At 28.4% G+C, this 21,329-nt stretch overlaps 9 protein-coding genes across 10 annotated transcripts; 6 read left to right on the top strand and 3 right to left on the bottom strand.

The window, feature by feature from the left end:
* Positions 1-154: 154 nt before the first annotated feature.
* LOC113788645 (uncharacterized) lies at positions 155-966 on the top strand. The gene is made up of 2 exons (XM_027338114.2): positions 155-710; positions 780-966. Exons 1-2 carry the CDS (start codon positions 160-162, stop codon positions 823-825), a joined length of 597 nt encoding a protein of 198 aa, XP_027193915.2. The 5' UTR covers positions 155-159; the 3' UTR covers positions 826-966.
* Positions 967-1,967: 1,001 nt separating this feature from the next.
* Positions 1,968-4,097, top strand: LOC113788506 (motile sperm domain-containing protein 2-like). Of its 2 annotated transcripts, none has more exons than XM_075824645.1 (2): positions 1,968-1,986; positions 3,096-4,097. In XM_075824645.1, the coding sequence occupies exon 2, from the start codon at positions 3,134-3,136 to the stop codon at positions 4,013-4,015; it is 882 nt and encodes a 293-aa protein (XP_075680760.1). In that variant the 5' UTR covers positions 1,968-1,986; positions 3,096-3,133; the 3' UTR covers positions 4,016-4,097. The 2 variants fall into 2 exon arrangements, with proteins under 2 accessions (XP_075680760.1, XP_027193767.2); XM_027337966.2 differs by lacking the exon at positions 1,968-1,986 and adding an exon at positions 2,457-2,559.
* A 772-nt stretch (positions 4,098-4,869) lies between these two features.
* LOC113788634 (uncharacterized) lies at positions 4,870-6,085 on the bottom strand. The gene has a single exon (XM_027338104.2). It carries the CDS (start codon positions 5,692-5,694, stop codon positions 5,017-5,019), a length of 678 nt encoding a protein of 225 aa, XP_027193905.2. The 5' UTR covers positions 5,695-6,085; the 3' UTR covers positions 4,870-5,016.
* Positions 6,086-6,355: 270 nt separating this feature from the next.
* LOC113788538 (motile sperm domain-containing protein 2-like) lies at positions 6,356-7,798 on the top strand. Its single transcript, XM_027337999.2, has one exon. It carries the CDS (start codon positions 6,782-6,784, stop codon positions 7,616-7,618), a length of 837 nt encoding a protein of 278 aa, XP_027193800.1. The 5' UTR covers positions 6,356-6,781; the 3' UTR covers positions 7,619-7,798.
* A 92-nt stretch (positions 7,799-7,890) lies between these two features.
* LOC113788527 (motile sperm domain-containing protein 2-like) lies at positions 7,891-8,978 on the top strand. Its single transcript, XM_027337987.2, has one exon. The coding sequence runs from the start codon at positions 8,076-8,078 to the stop codon at positions 8,928-8,930; it is 855 nt and encodes a 284-aa protein (XP_027193788.2). The 5' UTR covers positions 7,891-8,075; the 3' UTR covers positions 8,931-8,978.
* Positions 8,979-9,331: 353 nt separating this feature from the next.
* Positions 9,332-11,485, top strand: LOC113790546 (uncharacterized). Its single transcript, XM_075824857.1, has 3 exons — positions 9,332-9,649; positions 9,711-10,643; positions 10,700-11,485. Exons 1-3 carry the CDS (start codon positions 9,427-9,429, stop codon positions 11,392-11,394), a joined length of 1,851 nt encoding a protein of 616 aa, XP_075680972.1. The 5' UTR covers positions 9,332-9,426; the 3' UTR covers positions 11,395-11,485.
* Positions 11,357-12,107, bottom strand: LOC113788711 (uncharacterized). Its single transcript, XM_027338176.2, has 2 exons — positions 11,580-12,107; positions 11,357-11,523 (listed from the first exon to the last, which is right to left on the bottom strand). The coding sequence occupies exons 1-2, from the start codon at positions 12,018-12,020 to the stop codon at positions 11,485-11,487; spliced, it is 480 nt and encodes a 159-aa protein (XP_027193977.2). The 5' UTR covers positions 12,021-12,107; the 3' UTR covers positions 11,357-11,484.
* Positions 12,108-13,646: 1,539 nt separating this feature from the next.
* Positions 13,647-14,400, top strand: LOC113788656 (uncharacterized). The gene has a single exon (XM_027338124.2). The coding sequence runs from the start codon at positions 13,714-13,716 to the stop codon at positions 14,275-14,277; it is 564 nt and encodes a 187-aa protein (XP_027193925.2). The 5' UTR covers positions 13,647-13,713; the 3' UTR covers positions 14,278-14,400.
* A 657-nt stretch (positions 14,401-15,057) lies between these two features.
* Positions 15,058-20,064, bottom strand: LOC113799642 (uncharacterized). Its single transcript, XM_075824856.1, has 4 exons — positions 18,619-20,064; positions 18,106-18,556; positions 17,488-18,001; positions 15,058-17,417 (listed from the first exon to the last, which is right to left on the bottom strand). The coding sequence occupies exons 1-4, from the start codon at positions 19,297-19,299 to the stop codon at positions 16,226-16,228; spliced, it is 2,838 nt and encodes a 945-aa protein (XP_075680971.1). The 5' UTR covers positions 19,300-20,064; the 3' UTR covers positions 15,058-16,225.
* Between the last annotated feature and the right edge of the window lie 1,265 nt (positions 20,065-21,329).

Here is a 21,329-nt window from a genome sequence, read left to right as displayed (position 1 = left end):
TTAAATTCAATTTATTTTCTTCGGTTTTCTTGTGGGGGTATTTTAATTGTTGTCACTTTTTGTTATTGTTTTTCTCATGTATATAAAGCTAAATCATTTAAATTTTATCCGTTTTTAACGGTTGTTTTTTTTCGAAAATAGTTTAAATCAATAAATAAAATGGAAACCTATTATAAATTCTTAGATTTCATTCAATTCGGCCTAGTGCCGCGTATTCCATGGCTACAACAAACTGTAACGAACCTTGAACAATGTCTGAATGTTCCACCACGATATATTATACAGGCATTCGTTGTTTTTATATTTTGGACAATGGCAACATCATATTTTTGTATTCTATTAAAATATATTATTTTCTATCTTTATCCAACTTATCAAACAATACGTGTTATTCATACCAATGCAAATAAATCCGAATTAATTCATTGGCTTAACTATTGGACAGTATTTGCTTGTATTATGCCAATCGAACATTATGCACATAACATAATTAATTCGATTCCGTTTATTTCTTTCATACAATTAATATTCGGTTATTGGTGTTATTCTAATTATTTCAATGGCTCAAGAATAATTATGGAACGTTATCTATTACCACTTTATCAATGGATTGAAAAGAATAGTATAGATCAGATTGGATCAAAAGCCATTGATCAATTAATTGAATTCAGTAATAAACAAAATAATAATGTTAAGAAAAAAGTACAAAAGTAAGAGCAAAAAACAAAAAAAAACATCATTTTCATTCAATGTCGTAATCCTAAATTTTTTCTTTATAGATTTTCAACGGAAACAGTTACCAATAAGCTAAACAAAAAGCTATAATCGTCTATTTAATGCATTTAAATGAATCATCATCGAACACTTTGCCCATAGATAAATGAAAGAAAAAAATTTGATCATAACACTGCTAAAACGTTGTTGAAAATAAAATTAATTATAATTATGGGTTTATTTTATTCAGAATTAACTCCCACCGCTTAATTCGCCTCTCAGTATTTTGATTGGTGTGATAGACTTCGAATCCTGTTTTGCATTATCAAAGAGTTGTCGTTGTTGTCGCCTCATATCTAACATTTATAAAAAATAATTCATAGTTAAAATTTTTAGTCTAATTTATTGTTTTAATCATTATTGCGAATTATATTGATTGTTGAAAATTGTTATGAAAGAAAAAAAATTCACTGATGCATAACGATCATTTTTAAAAAATAACTTTAGTAAAAATGATAATGAAAACAAATTGATCAGAAAAAAAGGACAAATCGAATATTTTAAATGAATGATATTTGCGAAATAATTGCAAGAAAAAACAAAAATTAATGTAATGTGATGAAACAAAACAAAAATGTGCTGATTTTTTTTCTTCCACAACAAAGAGAAATTCAGCTGTCAAATCAATTGTCAATTATTCTATTCAAATCAGGTTCACCGATCCAGAAATTTTGTCATGTTTTATTCATATCTAAAAGTTCAATTTCTTTTTTCCCTCTTTCTCTATCTCCCTCTCCCTCTTTTTCTCGTTTGTTTATCTATTTGTCAGTTTTTGTACCATAAATATTTTCACTTTTTTCTTATATTGGATTTTTTTTTGTCTTATATCAAAAATCATAAGACAAGTTGTTTTCGTTTTCATATCTATCATACAAAATTTTCTAATAATATAAGTGAATGAAAAAATAACCAAATTCTAACATTGATTAATTGATTGAGATTCGTCATGAACATTCAATGTGAAATAATTCAAATGATTTGATTTGATTGCCAATAATCATTTTATTGTGTTTGACCTTCAAAATCATTCTCATTATTTTATTGATCCAAGTGTCTTTGTATACATATTTTTAAACAAAAAAAACTTGAAATCATCAATAATCGATTATTATATGCTCCTTTTATATTCTGTTTTTTGTTTCTTTTTATTCATTTGTTTGCTTTGTCGTTTTTTTTTCATGTATTGATGCAATCAACTATTGAATTCAACAGGTTTTCCTCTAGAAAAAATAATATTTGTCAATTAACTACGTTTGATGTACAAAATAAAATAAAATAACAATTTCCTTGACTTTCAAATAAAATTTGATTGAATTTTGATTATAGGGGTTTCACACTAGCAGCAATGTGAATGAAATATTTCAAATGCAATATTTCACTACATTTCAGCCTTATGGACTGAAATATTGCATTTGAAATATTTCATTCACATTGCTGCTAGTGTGAAACCCCTATTACGAAAATTCTGTCGACATTATAATATATTTGAAACGTACCGACAAACAAAAGAATAATTTCCCTTTTTTCATTATTCAATGCAAAAATACTATATCCTTATTGGTTGGAAAAAATTATTTCATTTACTTTCATTGACAAAGTATTTTGTTAACATTACTAATCATCATCATTATCATATATTGAATTCTGTTGAATCGGTTTTTTTTATTAATTATTTTGTTTTTCTTATTCTCATTTTTTCAAAATTAAATGGTGAACATTTAAAAATTTTAATACGTTGTGAAAAGAAAAAGAAAAATTGTGGAAATTTGATACGTTTTTGAATAGGTATAAATAAAATTAATATTATTGTTCATGATTGTAACTTGCAATCAATAATTGTATCACTTTATTTGTTTTAATAATCCGAATATTTTACACATTACAGTGGTGGTTTCCTTTAAATTGTTGTTGTATGTGTTTGTGTTCAAATGTTGATAGTCTTTGTCATAACCATGAATCGATTGGGAAAAAAATTATCAATCAATGATGACGTTCGAATAATGAAATACGTAAATTAAATTTTCCATTTGTCTTTGTCGTGTGTTTGTGTGTGTGTGTGTGATGTTCGCCTACTGAAAAAATTACCGCCAGTCAATAAATATGATCATGATCATCAATTTATAATTTTTAAAATATTTCAAACAAGCTATATCAAAATAGATTTGTCATAACAACAACAACAACAAAATCAATCAAATTCAATTCGAAAAATTTGTTTTTGTTTTCATTAGTGATAAAATTTATTTTTTCAAATATTGAAATTCCTCTATATAAATAAATCAAAACATTTTTTTTTATTTTTTCATTATTGATTTATTTAGTTTGTCCATATTCCATATTGTGATTCATTCAAAACAAAATGGCAACCGAAGCTACTAGAAATCAATTGGCTGTGATAGAAAATCTTGATGAAAAAATCAAAGAAGTTCGTCAATATATTGAAGAACAATATGAAAAAAATAAAGAATTATATGATGAAAGCGATATGGAACGTATTCGTAATGATGATTGGACTGTTGAAAGATTTATTCGTCGTCGAAAAACACTAAAAGAATCGAAAGAAATGTTGGATAATACTCTTAAATTTCGTCATGAAATGGCAATGCCTCGATTAAAGGATGATGATTTTCCTGAAGAATTTCATAAAATTGGTACAATATTTTGCTATTCTAATGATAAACAAGGAAATGGTATGATTTATTTTCGTGTTCGACTTCATCGTAAAGTTAAAGAATTAGAACATGATTTCAAACAATTCATTCTTTATCAAGTGGAAAAAATGGATCGAATAACCAATGGTAATGGTATGGCTATTGTTTTCGATTTGAAAGGAACCGGCTTAGCTAATTTAGATATGGACATGATCTGGTTTTTGGTCTCATCATTGCTCAATTATTATCCTATCGGTATCAACTACATATTAGTTTATGAATTACCATGGTTATTTCAATCGGCATGGAATGTAATCAAAGGTTGGCTACCAACCGAAACACGAAACAAAATTAAATTTTGTAAAGAAGATGAAATTTTCGATTATATTAATCGTGAAAATTTACCAATGTATTTGGGCGGTACTTGTCGAATAAATTATCATCATGTACCGAAAAATAGTCGAACATCAATGGAAATCGGACAAGAACGTGGAAAAACAATAAAAGAAATTAATAAATATCTTAAACAATTTCAGCCATTATTGGATGAAGCAGATGAAGAGAGTAAAATTTTACTATCAGAAAATTGAATTCCATTGATTTGATACGATTTTATCAAATGAACTATGAAAAAAATTATTTTTAAAATAATAAAAAAGATTTTAAATTGAATATTTTCTTTCATTTTTCTTTTTTTTATTAAAATTGCACGAAAAATCTGTGGAGAAAAAGTGAAATCAATTTAGCAATTCATCAATCAAACAAGGAAATTTTATCATTTTTTCCTGGTCATTAACGTTTGTTGTTTGTTTTGTTCTGTAAAAAAATTCAAATGGTCTCATCAATCAGTCGGTAATTGATTTTGATGATTAGGTTTTCTTTTTTAATTTTTCAAATAATAAATTCTACTAAATGAATTCTAATTCGAATTAACCTTGAATATTCAATTTTTTCCTTATTCCAAATAGTTCATGATTTGTTTTTTTGTCTTTTATTTTCATACATATCTATTATCATGCCATCTATCATTGTTATTTATAAATGGATATCAAATTGGATTTTTTAAAAATTTATCACAATAATTAAGACAATTTCAATGGAAAAAATCAATCCGGTGATTATCAAGGGGGATATCATTTAAAAACTGATATTATTCAAAACTAAATGAATCAACAGGTGTTTTTTATCTTTTAAAAGAAATATAGTCATATATGATTATTGATTTATCTCCAATCACTCGAAATTTGTGATTAGAAAAAAATTTTGTTTTTTTTCATTGATAAAGATCAACTTCTAATGCGTTTGATTCACATTCACATAATGACACACTTGGAAATAGGACAAAATGATTATATAAAAGTGTGATTTGAAAGGAAGGAACAAAAAAAAATCTCAATTATAACAATTACATAGCTAAACTTTTTCAATATGAAGAAATATCCGGTTTCAATTGATAATAATGATAATTTATTATTGTTAATATTTAGTTTAAAATGAAAAACAATGAATTCAAATACATTTAAATAATTTAATTTAATTTTTGTTTTTTTCTACCACTAATTCAATCCAATTCAGTATATTTTTTTCATGGTTATCGTGATCGCATAAAAATATAGATAGTCAAACATACACCCATTAAAACTAATAGACCACTGCCGACCAGAATAGGTACTAGTTGATTACCAGGTAATGGATTACATTCTTTGAATGCAATTTTTGTAATATTTTCGTGGCTAAGATAGGCAGCAAATTGAAATTGTTTAAATTGTACACTTATTTCATCCTTAACATTAGGAACGGTTTTATTGATTTTTAAATAGTTGATAAGATCATCACAATGATAGCCCTGTGTGTCGATTTTAAATTTATGATTATATCGTAAATCAAATTCATCTTTTTCATACAACGTTTCATTCAATATGATTGTAATTTTTTTCATTTCATATGTATTATTTTTAATCTTCAAGAATTCAAAATCCATTCCAATATCAGTTTCAAATTTCAATTCCAATTTTTCGATATTTGTTGGTGTTTTATTTTCAATAATTTTTTCCGATGATGTACAAGATGATGCATTATAATCTAATTGTTTCCAATCAAGTTTTTTGTCATCAATTATCATTTCATCAATACGCAAAAAGATGATTCCATCTTCAGTTTGGCATTCGATACCAATTTTACCATTATATGGATGATATTTAGCATTGTTAATTGAAATGAATGTAGTTAAAGATAGAAGAATCGAACAAATTGACAATTTTGGATTCATTTTTAATTATGATGACGAATTATATTTCGAAATTATATGATCATTGATTATAGATTAATAAAATTTATGACAATAAATAAGATGTTAGTTTAATACAATGTTGTACGTAGATGATGAATAGTAGAGGATAATGGTGATAGGATTTTTTGAGCAAATTTGACTTGAATCAATTATTCACACTGCCTGTAAATGGTCCAAGTATATAAAAGAAATATAACAATGCCAATTGTCGATATTCGATTACCAATATCTAATTACTATTGATTCAATTACTTTGAATGATCGTTCCACAACGCAAAATGTCTACAGCCATCAATCAATTGTCATAATATTTTTTTATGTCTGAATCAAACACTTAATCCATACATCCTTCTAATCCATCTTTTTTTATATATTCATCCTACAACCAATCGATAATCATCTGGAGCGCAAAATCAAGTGATCATTGATCCTCATTCCTGTGCGTTATCTTTTTTTCTGTTTTAAAAGCAATTTTAAACATAACAAATGGAAATCGGCTACCATGACAATTAATTGATTTTTATTTTATCAAAAAATTTTTTGGAAAACAAAAAAAATCGAAAAAATTCTTAAAGTATAATGAGTAACTTATTTCTTTAATCATATTTTGCAATGAAAAGAGAAAAAATAACATTTATAATTAGAATATTATGACGTAAAACGAATTTTTTTTATCGAACAACATTCATAGTTAACGTGTTCATAATTTTCCTAATATTATAGTGAATATCGCAAGATTATTAAACGTGAACAGAACAAAAAAAGCATTCAGATATTTATCTATAATTTACACTGATAACCAAATCGTAACAGTTTGTACATCATTCAATATCATTGAAAAACTTGTTGCCAAAATTAATGATGATGATGATGATAATATTGGATGAGTATTGTTAAAGTAAATGTTGAAAATGTGCATGTCATTTTTTTAGCAGTTACCTCGAAATATATTTAGTCGGTTGATTTGTCTCAAGATTTTTGTTTTTCATTTCTTTTATTTGTTTCATTATTCATTCACCAGTGTTATTCGATTGACAATTTTTTTCATTTAATTATCAATTAAACAATGAGTGAACAATCAAAAATTGATGAATTTCGTTCGTTGGTTCTGGAAGCCTATGAAAGTGAAAAAGAATTTATTGATGATGATCTCGTTGAATCAATGGAACTAAATGATTGTATCATTCAAAAATACTTGGAACGGCGAAAAAATATAAAAGATGGTGCTGAAATGTTGATCAATACATTGAAATTTTGTAATAAACATAACTTATCACATTTAAGTGATGCGAATTTTCCTGCTGAATATTTTAAAATGGGAATAGTTTTTGATTACAAAAAAGATAAACAAGGTAATGATGTTATGTACATACGTCATCAATTTTATCGTAAAATCAAAGAATTGGATATGATTTGGCGACAATTTCTCATCTATCAAATGGATAAAGTTGATCGAAAATCCAACAGACAAGGTATGGCAATAATTGTCGATCTGAATAATGTCGGTTTGGAAAATACTGATATGGATTATTCAAGATGGGGTATGAAAGCGTTTGGAAATTGTTGTCCAGTCAGTATTAATTATATATTACTATATAATCTACCTCGAATGATGAGTACTGTCTGGAATATTGTTAAATCATTGATGCCAAAAGATTTAGCACATTTAATGAAATTCTGTAATGGTGATGAAATATTCGATTATGTTGATAAGGAAAATTTGCCAAAATTTCTTGGTGGTGAATGTCGATTAAATCATTATCAAGTGCCGAAAATTTGTCTACCCTTAGCCGAATTCGGTCAGCAAAAAGGTTGGTCGCAAAAACAAATCGATAAGATTGAAAAGATGTGGAAACCATATCTGGAAAAATGCGAAGATGAAATGAAATTATTGGATCAATGAAAAAGAAAAAGAAATGATAGTTAAAGTTTTTTTTATGTTTTTGATATTTCAATGTTCAATGATAATGATAGCGATATACAAAATCATATCGAAATCTTTGTTTATTATGATAAATATTTGCTCACAATCAAACATTCCGATTAGCAATTGATTAAATTCGATGATTTGAATTGTTAAAAATGTGTACACTTTTTTTGATAAATTCATTGCGAAAAACCAAAAGAAAATCGTCCAACATGCAATTTGATCGAATGACGACAAATCTGTATTAATTCTAATTGAAGGATGAATTGTGATTTCATTTGACAATCATTGATTTTTTGATAATTGTTTTTGTGAGCCCATTTTTTTGGTCTGTTTAAATATTTTTTGTCACACCATACTTTTCATCTAGGAGACTGCAGCTAGGCTCTGCTTTCTAAAAGTGAATAGAAATTGATAAGACAAACAATAAAACATGGCATCATTTTCATCTGAAAATATGGAACATAAAATTCAACAAGTTCGTTCAATCATAATGCAAAAATATGAAAGTAATAACGAACTTTATCACGAAAAAGATATTGAATATCTACAAAATGACAACTGGACTGTGGAACGGTATATTCAACGAGGAAAAACGGTGGACAAAAGTTTTCAGCTATTAGATAATGTGCTCAAATTTCGTCGTGAAATTGATATGCCCGAATTAGAAAGTGTATGTTTTCCCAGAGAATTGTTCAAAATTGGATATGCTTTCAACGGTGGTCACGATCGGCAAGGAAATGGAATAGTTTTTATGCGTCCTCGTTTCTATCGTAAAATCAAAAAACTTGATCGAAAAATTAAACAATTTGTTTGTTATCAAATGGAAATAATGGATAAAAAAACCAAAGGACGTGGTATGGCCATTATTGTTGATCTAAAATCAATTGGTCTTATGAATTTGGATATTGAATACATTTTATGGGGTATCACTAATCTAATCGATTGCTGTCCGACCGGTTTAAATTATATAATGCTTTATGATTTTTCTTGGCTTGTAACATCCATTTGGAATCAAATGAAAAAGCTTCTACCGGCTGATTTAGAAAAAAAGTTCAAATTTTGTAATGGTGATGATATTTTTCATTATATTGACCGTGATAATGTACCTAAATATCTCGGTGGCAATAGTATAATTGATCCGCACCATGTGCCCGATGAATGTTTAACGTTGATCGATTATGGTCGGCAAAATGATTGGTTGGAAAAAGAAATCGATCATGTCCTGAAATTATGGAAACCATTTCTTGATAAAGCAGATGAAGAAATAAAAAAATTCGTGCAATAAACTAATTTATTTCATAATAAATTCTTATAACATTATTATTGAAAAGCATTCAATTAATTCTATTCGTCCTTATTAGATTCCAATGGTATTCCAATATTAAGCAATCGATCAGATTGCACCTCTGTTTGTCGAAGTGATACTTTAGATGCTTGTTTGATAAATGTTTTATGTTCTTTGGTTATTCCATATGAAATGATACCATTGAATGCTAACATTGTAATTGATAAAATCCAGGCAATGATGAATATTAGGAGCAAAAATAGCTCAGCAAAATTAAAAGATCCGGTCGACATTGATTCGAATAAACTAGAATCAAAGTTTTTCTAAATAAGTAATTTTTAAAGAAAAATTAAATTTGATTTTTAAAATCAAATTTAATTTAATCCTATAAGTGCACCATCTATCGTTAATGTTAGTAGTTGACCATTTATTGGTCACATGTTATCATCGAATACGTTCGAATTTTTGATACGAATTTTGACGCTATAGAAATGAAATGAATCAACAATTTGACTTCGACCCAATCGATAAGCCAAGATTGGCTACCATTTTCTCTACATATCATTCGCCAATCATCAACGATGAATATCCGAATTTTATCCAACATTTGAAATTATTGCGAACAAGTATAGTGAAAAATTCATTACAAATTTCACCCGATTGTTCCTTCAATTTCGGCCTTATTGATTATAAGTTGACACATATTTTCCTTTCTCAAAGTAAGTGATAATTATAAATTTTTATAAGATTTGTTTCAAAGTTTATTTTGTATTTGTACAGTTTTCTTCAATACAAAGACCGAAGACATTGATCATGAAGAAGTTAAGCAATATTTTTCACCTGTATTTGAACTATTTGATTGTTGTAAATTTTCTATTGATACGGATTTATTCGTCAAGATTTGTAATGATTTAAAATTAACTATATATGCTTTACATTTTAAACAATGTTATCAACTACAGCTATCTTTAACAATGGATGATGAATCAGAAGAATTTTTTCGAACATTATGGATTTCAATGCGCGAATGTTATACGGATTACATTTATGCGTCAGATTCGTTTTTCATTTCGAAAACAAAGATGTTCACTTCAATCAGCAATTACATTTCGAATCGATGTCAACTGATTGAAAAAGTTTTTTTCATTGCCACTGATGGACAAGATAATTGTAATCATTCAAACGAAATTGATTTAAACAAGCATGCTGAATGGGTTGATAATTTTTCTATTTGGTCTTTCGAATTTATGATAAAAAATATCCATCAATATCACAAGGTTGCTTTATTTGATTTTATCCATAAAAATTTAGAGATTTCGATAGAAAATCCTATCGAATATTTGACGAAAGCACAATCGAATTACTTTTGGACACGTTGGATACGAGCTAATCAAGCAATAGAGAATTATGACCTTATCTTTCTAATATTAACATCAGATGAGTTGCGTTCTTATCCAAGGCTTTATCAAAAATTATTCGAGTTATCTTTCATCGTATTGGTTTATCGTAATTTAAATAATGTTTCACTAATGAGAAGATTATTTAGTCAAAGAATCAATTGTTTTTCATTAAAATCGTTTTCGTTTATCCGTTCCAAATCATCGTCATATATCTTAATTGATAAGCAATTTTTAGATTTGAAGGTTAAATTTGATTCTGAAAATTTTTGGTCAAACACTATCGTACATCAAACTACATTTCGAATTTTATATGGTCAGTATATTATCATAGTATTCAATGTTTTTAATTCTTTTCAATTTCAAAATTAGGAACTTTTATCGATCCAGAACATTCCTTGAATCATCTAATGAATCAAATAGTGATGCATCATTCGAATCTCCTCCATAGATATATGGCCCATTTATTCGGCAACCAATTGGTCGACATCTTGAATGCGTCATCTGGGAATGTTACAGATATCATTTCGTTTTCCAGCAATGAAGATGAGCATGAATTAAATCTTAGCATTATTGACAAGTTATTATTACAAATAATCATCGATAAATGTGATCTCATACAGATGAATAATTTAAGAAATCTTCTAAATAATTTACACAAATTTAATTTAATCGAATCGGAACGATTATTTGCTTATCTATTGGCTTATTTCGATCATGAATCGTCAGCTGCTGCCATCAATTATCAGTTAAAATTACTAAAATCTGTGCCAGAATTATTTCGCAAACAAAAATCTAAATGGACTGGGAAGCATTTTTCTTTAATTACTGCATATCTGTTTGATATATTATTTAAATTTTGGAATGAACCGATCCAAAGAGAACTAATCTGTGATGTCATTGATACGTATTTGCAAAATTGTGATCCACATATTATCAATGAACGAGAAATCGACTTATTGTATTCATTGTTACTAAAAAGATCAGGATCTTACAGGATGAATAATTTTGATTTTGATGTGTCGATAATTTACATTATAAATGAATATTTATTGTTTTCATCGTGAATTGAATGACATGAATAAAAGTTACATTTAGATTTGATTTTTTGTACCAAGAAGAAATATTAAAATTGAATGTTGATGTTTCTGTATTGTTTATGACGAGTTGATTTCTAGCGCTTCCAAAGCACATTTCTATTTAAATGTAAAAATTTATTAAATGATATAAATTATAGCATATTTAAACTTACAAAACGTTGATGATCTCGATTCAATCGTTCCATAGGTGATAATTTTTCCCAATCTGCCATGATTCTTTTATATTCACTAGACTCCATAACCTTAAGATGACATTCTTCATATAGACATTCTTGACGTTCGAATTCCAAATAATTGAGTGCTTCAGATTTTAATTCTCGACATCGTTTGAATAATTCTTCGATCTGATATACGTAATTCAAGCGATTACATTCGTTCATCTTGTCATTGAATGTACGAGCTTCATTCTCATCTAATTCACAGATTCGTTTCCGCAATTTTGAACCATCTTGCTGCATCTCTTCAATTTTGGCCGTATTATCGCTAGATAGAAATTGCCTTGTTGAAGCTATATCAATATTCTGTGCAGAAAAAATCATGACAAACAAATTTGAAATTGTTATAAAAAACAAGATTGAAAAACATGGATTCATTTTGAAGTTTTTATTTCAATCACTTTGAATTTTAAAAAATTCATTCGATGTTGTTGGCGTTTGTCAAAATTTGCACATTAAACTTGATGTTTTATATATAAAATAAATCAACAGGTGAATATATCGAACAAGCTGTATAAATAAGTAATCATTGTAACCATAGATTGAATCGATATTTCAGAATCAAAGCAAAAATAGGTTGATGTAATCAGGAATCAATCAAGCTTCACAAAAAAATCATTAGTCAATACAACAACAATAAAAGTCATAAATAAAATCCAAAAAGAATCAGAAAAATTGATGTCCGAAGAATTTTGTTTTTCTCCTCATTGTTTGCATATTCGATATGATTTGATCAACAACACTCAACAGTGAAGAAGCCCCATGCAGTGATCATTAGAATTCAATCGATCTATTGATCGATTCAATTGTATTAATTTGAAATGTATTATTTTTTCTCATTCTTAGGTTTAGGTGCAGTAAATTGTGTCAACACGATGACGACGACTAATGGAACAAAAATTAGTGTATAGAATTCGAACGTATTTATTTTTGGTAAAACAAAATGACAATTGTCAAATGACAAACAATAAATTAGTATGTTTGTTTGTTTTTCTGGGGAACTCAGTATATATCGATGACAAACTTATCAATTTGATTGATTGATTGATTGTTTTAATAGCAAAAATTAGGTTTTTTATTTGAATATTTTTTTATCGTAATTTAATAAAATACATTCAATGAAATTAATGTTTGACAATTATGTTTTCTTCAGCTGCCGGAACGCTATTGTCAGAATTTTGATTGAACATCTTCACATTTGAACCACCATCGATGATCAAATTATTGACTGCAAACATAAAACCAGTGCCGGAGAAATCATTTTCTGTGCCTTGTAATCGTTTTATTTGTTCTCGAACTTTATTGATCGATTCACAAACAGGATTTTTTTCGTCATCACCTAATGGACAATCGGGTCGACCATCGCAAAATTGTTTCATTTGAATACAGACCATTCGTTGATAAGTCGAATTACGTCCACAAGCATAGGCTTGATTACATTTTGACATAGAATCCTCTGCGATTGAAGCTGCAAAGACAATGGATGATTCGGCCACGACCATGACGATCAAAGCAAAAACGATTAATTTTGAAAAAAACATTTTTTTTTGAAAAATTGGAAAATTGGATCTGTAAGAAAAATATATTTAATCGAGTAAAATCGACTTATTAAATGAACTTATAGAAGGGCGAATCTAATGGATTTAAATGCAATCTGGATTTGTTTAAATTGATCGAAACAAACCACTTAAAACTATCTGCGTATCAATGCCAATGATAAGAAAATAAAATTGGTCATTCGCCAGAATCATATAAAGTGTTATTCAAGCAAAAATCATGATGCAATCGATAATTATATTAATTATATTGATAAAATAGTAATAGTACATACAAAATCGGTTCAAAAAAACAAATTTCTAATCAGATAGCTCAATTGTTTTCAAAATTTGAAAGATGTCCAAAGTTTAAAACATCACAAGTGATCTTTCAAGTGTCGATAATCGATAAGTAAGAAGTATTTCATGATTTTAATTTAATTGTCATCATCAAATCTCATATATAAAATCATAGTTTTGCAATTTTGTTATACTCCTTTTTTTCATTCTTATTTCAAACTTCAAATTACCAAATAATGATCAAATCATTTGCATTGATGTTGGCTATGATAGCCATGGCTATAGCCATGCCATCAAGTCATATCGAAACATCCAATGAATCTACAACTATAACTAGTGATGAATCATCGCGAACTACATACGATTGGGGTAAGCACACCGGAACCAATAATCATGGACAAACACGAACAACATTCGATTGGGGAAAATATACCAGTACCAGTACCACTGATCCAAATGTGGAAACAACGACTCATAGTGACCATGATCACGATCATGATCATGACGATGATGATCGACATCGTTGTGGTTCAGGAAAATATTCATGTGCAGGCACTATTGGCATGTGCATCGATATAAATCAAATCTGTAATTCCCAAATTGATTGTCCCAATGGTGATGATGAAGATCCCAAAGTTTGTCATTTTCAACAGCCTTCAAGAAAACAAAATGCTTTGAGAATTAATCGTTTTTCCGGCACAGGATTTCAATTACATATCGGGACAATGAAAATCGATTCAAAATCGAAAGTAAAATTGTTTAATCAAGATTCCGATAATACTGAAACTCGACGAGCTTGAATTTTTTATTCTCATTAAAGTTTTTCAAATGATTTTAAATGGCATTGATTCATTCTTTTTTTTACATTTGTGTTGAAAAAAATCTATTAAATTCAAGAATTAAAATTATTTGTAAATTTTTCATTTTCATTATTTTACTAATGATCATTGCAATTCCACGGTATTTACCTTGTACCAATTTTTTTTCATTCGACCAATAACACATAAGCAAACATGTCACGCAAGTTTCGATTTATAAAAGTTTAATTTCAAAGCCTTATTTTGATTGATACGTTTCACATGGAACAAAAAAAAAGTTTCAACAGAAATTGAAAGAAAAACCACCATAGCAAACACGCCTAACAACAAACAATCCGACATTATCATTATCTTTTTTTCATTTGAATAGAAGTTTCACATTGATACTATATATTTTCAATCAGGTAGGCTAGTGAAGAAAACAATTGATTTCACCATTTAAAACAATGTTTGATAATGATTTCCTTTCCAAGTTTGTTAAATGAAAAAAAAAGATTTCTTTCTTTTTTTGGTCATAACTGTTTCGGAAAAATAAAAAACATCGATATTATCGATTTGATTAATTCGTTATAGCTCTATCTCATTACTCATTTAGTTACAAAGAATTTTTCCATTTTACTCGTCAATTTATATATGAATGTTTTTTCGTCTTATTTTTTTCGTCATTTTTATTTTCTTTGATTACAAATTATCGAAGGTAAAATTTTTTCAATATAGAATATATTCTCTAATGTTACAATCATTGATTCATATTAAATTAATCATTAATTTTTTTTCGTCATGTTTTTGAAAATAACATTAATTGACCAAATTATAAACTAATGTCTTTTTTGAAAAATAATAATAAATATGAACGAATAAATGAACAATTTTTTCTTGTAGATGGAAATATTATTAACGAGAATAAAATTCCTTTATATGGATTCTATACAAATATATCTAAAAAAATTTTTCCTATCGTCGGAATTTTATCAATACACAATTTATCAATATTCAATAATAATACTTTTACAATTCATATTCAATTAATCACAGATTCATTACAATTTTTTTAAAATATATGTTTTTGTGTATATTAGGTGTGTTTTCTTTGCAGTAAAATTTATATAAAAATAAATTATATAAGATATAGTCCAGACAGAAAAAAGACACTCATGGTTTTTGCCGGAAATTATTTTGATTATTTGTTTTTTTTTCTCTCTCTCTCTCTAAAATTTCTTCTTACATTGTTTTCACTGTGTTGAACATAATGAAAAATATTTGAATAAATGAAAAAAAAATTCATTTTCTCACTCATACCTTTCTCACTCAATACTGGAAGCAAAAAAAAAATTATGTAAAATAATATTCAAATTATTAGTAAATGAATGTGATAGAAAAAAAGCACAAAGACAAGTTTTTATATTTTCTACAAATATAATTCTCTCTCTCTCTCGGCGTGTGTTTGTTTGTTTTTCATTCTTGTAAATAGAATATAATAGAATCTTTGTGTGACTGTGTAAATAGAGTATAATAGAATTCATCCAAAATATATAAATATGTATCTCTTTATGATGTTTATCTTAGTCATAGACATCATAAACATCGAAGAAGAAGATAAAATTTTTATAGAAAAAAAAATCAATAATACAATTGCATTTAAAATATGTTCGGCTAAAAGATTAACTTTTTTTTCTTTCTTTTTTTTTTTTGTTTGGTTTTTCATGTTTATCGGCTAAATTTCAAATGCATTGTGGAAAGAAAAAAGGGTGTATTTATTGAATGAATGTTTCTAGAGAGGTAATGATAGTTATTTTTTCCATTGCTAGATTAACAGGTTATTTTCAAAATTTCTTTTTTTCTGTTTGTTTTTTTCAAATTGAAAAATTCGATAAATTTTGATTAAGGAAAATGATTTTTTTTTGTTTGAATAATGATCATTTGATGATCACTAAACTCGATATGAATATTTGGCCAGATTACTGATGGCCGGATTAGGACTGTTAATTAATGATAAACGACGTAAAATTGTCGATGCATTGACACCACCATTACCACTAACACTAATGCCTGAATTACTAATATTAGTGCTATTCGTACTGGAGGAAATTAATGATAAATCATCGGATGATGTTGACATTGAAGAATAATTTGACCAATAAACGGCACGACGAGCAATTGTATGTGGATGTGAACGAATTTGATTATAATTTTGTTGATGTTGTTGTTGATTACGATTATTTGTATCGTTTCCGCTAGCCGTATCATTATTGCTATTGCTGTCATTAATGAAAGCACGATTATGATTCATATTCGAAACATTTTTACCAATATTTATCGATGATTGCAATTGATGACCATTTAGATCTAGTGTAGATGATTTATTTGATGATGGTGATGATTGTTCTAATTGATGATTTGATTGATTAAATATATTCTCTTCTTCCATTCTAAGTATCGCTTCCGTTTCACATTCATCATTTTCTGTTTGTGAAGATGATTTATGCATGATATGGCTAGGAGTATCGGTTGCCGATTCTGATGTAGATGATGATGATGATTTTTGATGATGCAATTCTTTTACCATTCTTGAAGTTGATCGTGATATGGGATGATGATATTGATGGATTCTATTATCATTCAGATCAAAACATCCAGAATCATCTGAACAGCAACCATTTTGATGATTATCAAGTAGACAACATGTTTTACTATTTGGATTATAACAACAATCTTCAACCATTGATGTTTTGTGATAATCCGGTAGTTTTGATTCGGCTGCTTGTCGAAAACGAAATGAATCATAAAAATAACGCATATTCTGTCGAGCAGTTAAAAGAATATAACGCTGTTTATAATTCCATTTCTGCATGAATGGATAAAGTTGAGTTAGCCAACCGGAAACAGTCATTACAGAAACGCCAAGCCATAGACCAGCCAAACCGCCCAGATAACAAATTAACTGTATCAATGACATTGCAGGCGTATGAACATAGGTAATATCACTTAGATAATTACTCCATATACTGATTGTAGCTGCACTCTGTCTAAGACGTTTCAATCGTATACGTTCAACACCAGTTGCCTGTTTAATTTGTTCATCCGATGGATAGACTCTAGATTCCACATGCAAATGATAATGTCTAATAAATACAATTAAATATCAGTGTTATCGATTTCAATAGTAACAATCGAATTTATTTTTTGTCTTACCTATCGATACAATCGGATTTACATGTATCATAACAGGTGCTGCTCAATTCTTTCTCTAAACATGGTGCTATACGTTCGAAATCTTCATAATCACAAACGGACATGTTTAAAAATAATGAACTTCGTTGCCATATGCTTATATGTATGGGCAAACAGCCACAATATTTTTCATAGATATGTATCATACATTTATCAATACAATCCGATCTTGACATTGGTTTAAGATAAAATTCTTTCAATTCGCTTGGATCACTGCTTGATGCGAGAAGTTCACTTTCCGCTTGTGTAACTGCCTGATATGATTGACAATTTGTTTGATATGGTGGTGGTTGTAATATGGCTTTTGTTTTAGTTAATACAAAATCATAACTCATTCCAGGATTAATCGAATGTATACAAGCTTCCGAAGGTATTTTGAAAGGAGGATGTACTTGTATACATTCACGTTGATGTCCATCCGAAATCACAGTATATTGATTGCGATTAAATTGTATTTGAAGACGAATAAAACGACCTTTTATTTGTATAAAATAAATTGAAATTAAAATTACAAATAGTCCATGATCAATTATTGTCTAACAATATTCTAATTCTAAATTACAGGATTAATCAAATTACCTGAATGAAAACGATAACCGTGATTGACGGAAATTTTATGCGAAACAGGTACATAACGAGAATGTTGAACGATGGGTGGTGCAACCGGACCGGTTGAGCGTGTCGATGCTGAAGATGCCGATGATGATGCAAAACTAGTCATCTGTGGATATTGTTGATATTCGAGCACTTGAGAATCGCTAGCGCTTTGAGTATGATATGCTTTCAATGAATCATTATCAGTGAGCAATTGACTAAAAAATGTAAAACATTTTCCATTGGCATTAATGGATGAAATGACTTGAGTCACCTCTTCACATGGCAGACCATATTGTACGATTTCATACATTCGTTCTCTGGTCAAATTGGGCCAATGTTGCGGTGGATAAAATAATCGACATTCAATAATGCCATCATCCGAAATCGAACCATCAAGAATTTGAGCTGCACTAAGATCTTTGAATGCTTGTTTCTATAATGATAATTATCATTGTACAAATCGATTATTTGAATGATGATCAATATAAAAATTACCTGAAATGTTTCATAGATGACCGGTTTGATTGCATCCAGCATCGATTGATTTTTAAAAGCAGACATTTCCTCTAAATTACGTTTAATGTATGGTGAATATAATTGTTCTAATGATTGTTTGGTAAAATATGTGGGCAAGCAAAATGTAATAGATGGTAAATCAACTAATGAATCCTGTTCGGTATTTGTATAGACAACCGTACGATAGCTAAAATAATGTGCACAAATATCTGTTGCTTGATATAGAAAACCGGCAAAACTCAACAATACAATTGTTATTTTGAATAAGAGTTTGCAATAATTTCTTGGATTAGGATTACAATCACCAATACCATGATTATTGCCACTATCGATGCCAGCCATACCGAATCCAATATGACCAATTAATCCAGAATGTGGGTGATGATGATGATGATGAAAATGATGATGATGATGACGACGTCGATTATGATTCGTTTCAGAAAATAAATGGCAATATTGTTGCTGATCACATGCTGATGATGATGATGATGATGATGATGATGATGATAATGAAGAATTTTGTTGTTGGTGTTGGTTATTATTATGATCAGTATGAGGATATGATGATGGTGTTGTTGAGGAATAGCCACCATCAATCGAAGATGATGCTGATGATTGGGCACTAATTGGTTGATGTCGTTCACGAATTATTGAAGACATTGTTTTTATTTTTTTTGCTCACATTTTTTTTATTTTTGTTTTTTTCGAATCGAAAAAAATGTCTAAGAATAATTGATATCACATTTCAAAAGATATGGCCACAAAATGATTTACAGTGATACTAATTATCACTTAAGAACTTTTTTTTTGATTTAAAGTGAATAAATCACGTTATAATATATAATCCATTTAAGAAAAAATAATAATATTTCTAAGGCCTTCATTGGTGAAATTTTTATCGACAGAAAAATTTAAAAACGAAAAATATGTCGAAACCAACCGGTCGATGTCGATCATTTAAATGAGACAATTGTTTGGCGCGCACATATCTGATTATTCTTGACTAACTAGAGAGACAGAGTGCTGCCCCGTTTTTACCACAATATTCAAAAAAAATGTATGCATTTTTTTCATAAATATCAACTATATCTGAATGATTCTTTACAATGACAAAATAGAACGCCGCATTGAAGCGTCGATGAGATGATTCTTTGAAAGTTAAATAAGAGACATGGATATACCTTGATAATGTTGAAATCATTGTTTGTGTTGTTGTTGTCATCGCTGTCCATATGAATGTGCGCCGTGGTTCTTTCGATAGATGATATATCAAATTGATCCAAAATTTATTTTTTTGTTTGTCAGGCGCTAAATCTACAACCGACAAACACAACCTCTACATAACAAATAAATACTGAAAGAATCTATTCTGACAGGGATAATAATTTCAATTTCCGATAATCATCATCTTCAATGTCAAATCGAATCAATGCTATAAGATTTAAGATGGGAAAAAAATCGGGTCTCGGAAAAATTGTTTCGAATTCAAAGAAAAAAAATCAAGGATAACCAAACTATAGGGCTGTCGTCAAACACTTTCTACACTTTAATTGTTATTATTATCGACATGGTTATTCTCCATACTGTGAAACGTTATTATGAAACAGATTTTTTTCCCGACTTTCCAAAACAGGGAACTGTCGTTTTTTTTCAATATCAGCATAAACATGTGAGAATGAATAATGAAAGGTTTTTAAATATTGAAAATAATTTTAATGATAATCCAAAAGGATTCAATGAATGAATGAACATTCGGTCAAACAAAAAGTATTCAATGAAATGAAAAAAAATTGACCGAATTCTTTTATCTTCTTCGAATGATCCATGATTCTATAGTTTATTGTTTATGATAATCATTCACCACATACATACAGACATAGAGATATGAAAAGAATACAATTCTCTCTAATAATAATATTATTATTATTATGATAAAAAAAACTAGGTCGATGATTCATTTTTAATTCGATTTGATGACAAATTTATTGCTTTTTTTCTTTTTTTTTATTTTTGTTGTTTTTATAAACTCTCTTGCATTAATATGTGCGTGTTTGGATGGTGGTGGTTGTATTGGGAGTAAGATATAGGGCTGGAATTTTTTTCTTTTTGGTTTGGGTATACAATACACATCAAATAAAAATGATAAATAATATTTGCACAATAATCTAATAGCTATGATCTTTTGGGTTTTTCATTCGAAAATATTTACATCATCCATAGATATTAAAGACTTTTTCCTTTGAATTGAAATTGGTCGAGTTTTGTTCCTTATATTCTTGGCCCAGGTATGTTTATATAATATGACAGGTGGGGAAAAAAATGATGATGACAGTTATTTGTTTTATGGTCGTATTGTTCCGTAGGTTGGTTAGTTGATTTCCGTTGTATCTATCTAACCGAATGAAATAAACGATCAGAAACGGAATCATTGAACGAAGAAGAAGAAGAAAAGAAAAAATGAAGACGAGTAAAAAAAGAAAATCAAGAGCCATTTCAAAAACATTATGGAGACAAATTATTGTTGTCATTTTATTGTTGTTGTTGTCGTTGACGATATACATTTCCTATCATAGACACCAACTTGTTATAGCAACCGAACTAAATAATAATAACAACAACAATTACTTTGCCGAATGACAACCGGCTATACATATAGCACACAAATGATGATAACATAGCTTAGTTTTGAC

Source organism: Dermatophagoides pteronyssinus, unplaced genomic scaffold (assembly GCF_027571235.1).
Source record: "Dermatophagoides pteronyssinus isolate colony J.1.1.1.1 unplaced genomic scaffold, Derpt_VIB-CSIC_2022.12 sq0002, whole genome shotgun sequence".
NCBI classification, from domain to species: domain Eukaryota; kingdom Metazoa; phylum Arthropoda; class Arachnida; order Sarcoptiformes; family Pyroglyphidae; genus Dermatophagoides; species Dermatophagoides pteronyssinus.
The sequence above is the reverse complement of the archived record's forward strand: the minus strand, read 5'-3'. Positions and strand labels throughout refer to the sequence as shown.

Coding starts and splice junctions, on each gene's coding strand:
- LOC113788645 (XM_027338114.2), top strand. CDS start 160: ATGGAAACCTATTATAAATTCTTAGATTTCATTCAATTCGGCCTAGTG. Junction 711..779: donor GTTAAGAAAAAAGTACAAAA/GTAAGAGCAAAA, acceptor TTTTCTTTATAG/ATTTTCAACGGAAACAGTTA.
- LOC113788506 (XM_075824645.1), top strand. CDS start 3,134: ATGGCAACCGAAGCTACTAGAAATCAATTGGCTGTGATAGAAAATCTT.
- LOC113788634 (XM_027338104.2), bottom strand. CDS start 5,694: ATGAATCCAAAATTGTCAATTTGTTCGATTCTTCTATCTTTAACTACA.
- LOC113788538 (XM_027337999.2), top strand. CDS start 6,782: ATGAGTGAACAATCAAAAATTGATGAATTTCGTTCGTTGGTTCTGGAA.
- LOC113788527 (XM_027337987.2), top strand. CDS start 8,076: ATGGCATCATTTTCATCTGAAAATATGGAACATAAAATTCAACAAGTT.
- LOC113790546 (XM_075824857.1), top strand. CDS start 9,427: ATGAATCAACAATTTGACTTCGACCCAATCGATAAGCCAAGATTGGCT. Junction 9,650..9,710: donor ACATATTTTCCTTTCTCAAA/GTAAGTGATAAT, acceptor GTATTTGTACAG/TTTTCTTCAATACAAAGACC. Junction 10,644..10,699: donor TACATTTCGAATTTTATATG/GTCAGTATATTA, acceptor TTTCAAAATTAG/GAACTTTTATCGATCCAGAA.
- LOC113788711 (XM_027338176.2), bottom strand. CDS start 12,020: ATGAATCCATGTTTTTCAATCTTGTTTTTTATAACAATTTCAAATTTG. Junction 11,524..11,579: donor ATCGAGATCATCAACGTTTT/GTAAGTTTAAAT, acceptor ACATTTAAATAG/AAATGTGCTTTGGAAGCGCT.
- LOC113788656 (XM_027338124.2), top strand. CDS start 13,714: ATGATCAAATCATTTGCATTGATGTTGGCTATGATAGCCATGGCTATA.
- LOC113799642 (XM_075824856.1), bottom strand. CDS start 19,299: ATGTCTTCAATAATTCGTGAACGACATCAACCAATTAGTGCCCAATCA. Junction 18,557..18,618: donor TCATCTATGAAACATTTCAG/GTAATTTTTATA, acceptor TTATCATTATAG/AAACAAGCATTCAAAGATCT. Junction 17,418..17,487: donor AAATCCGATTGTATCGATAG/GTAAGACAAAAA, acceptor TGTATTTATTAG/ACATTATCATTTGCATGTGG.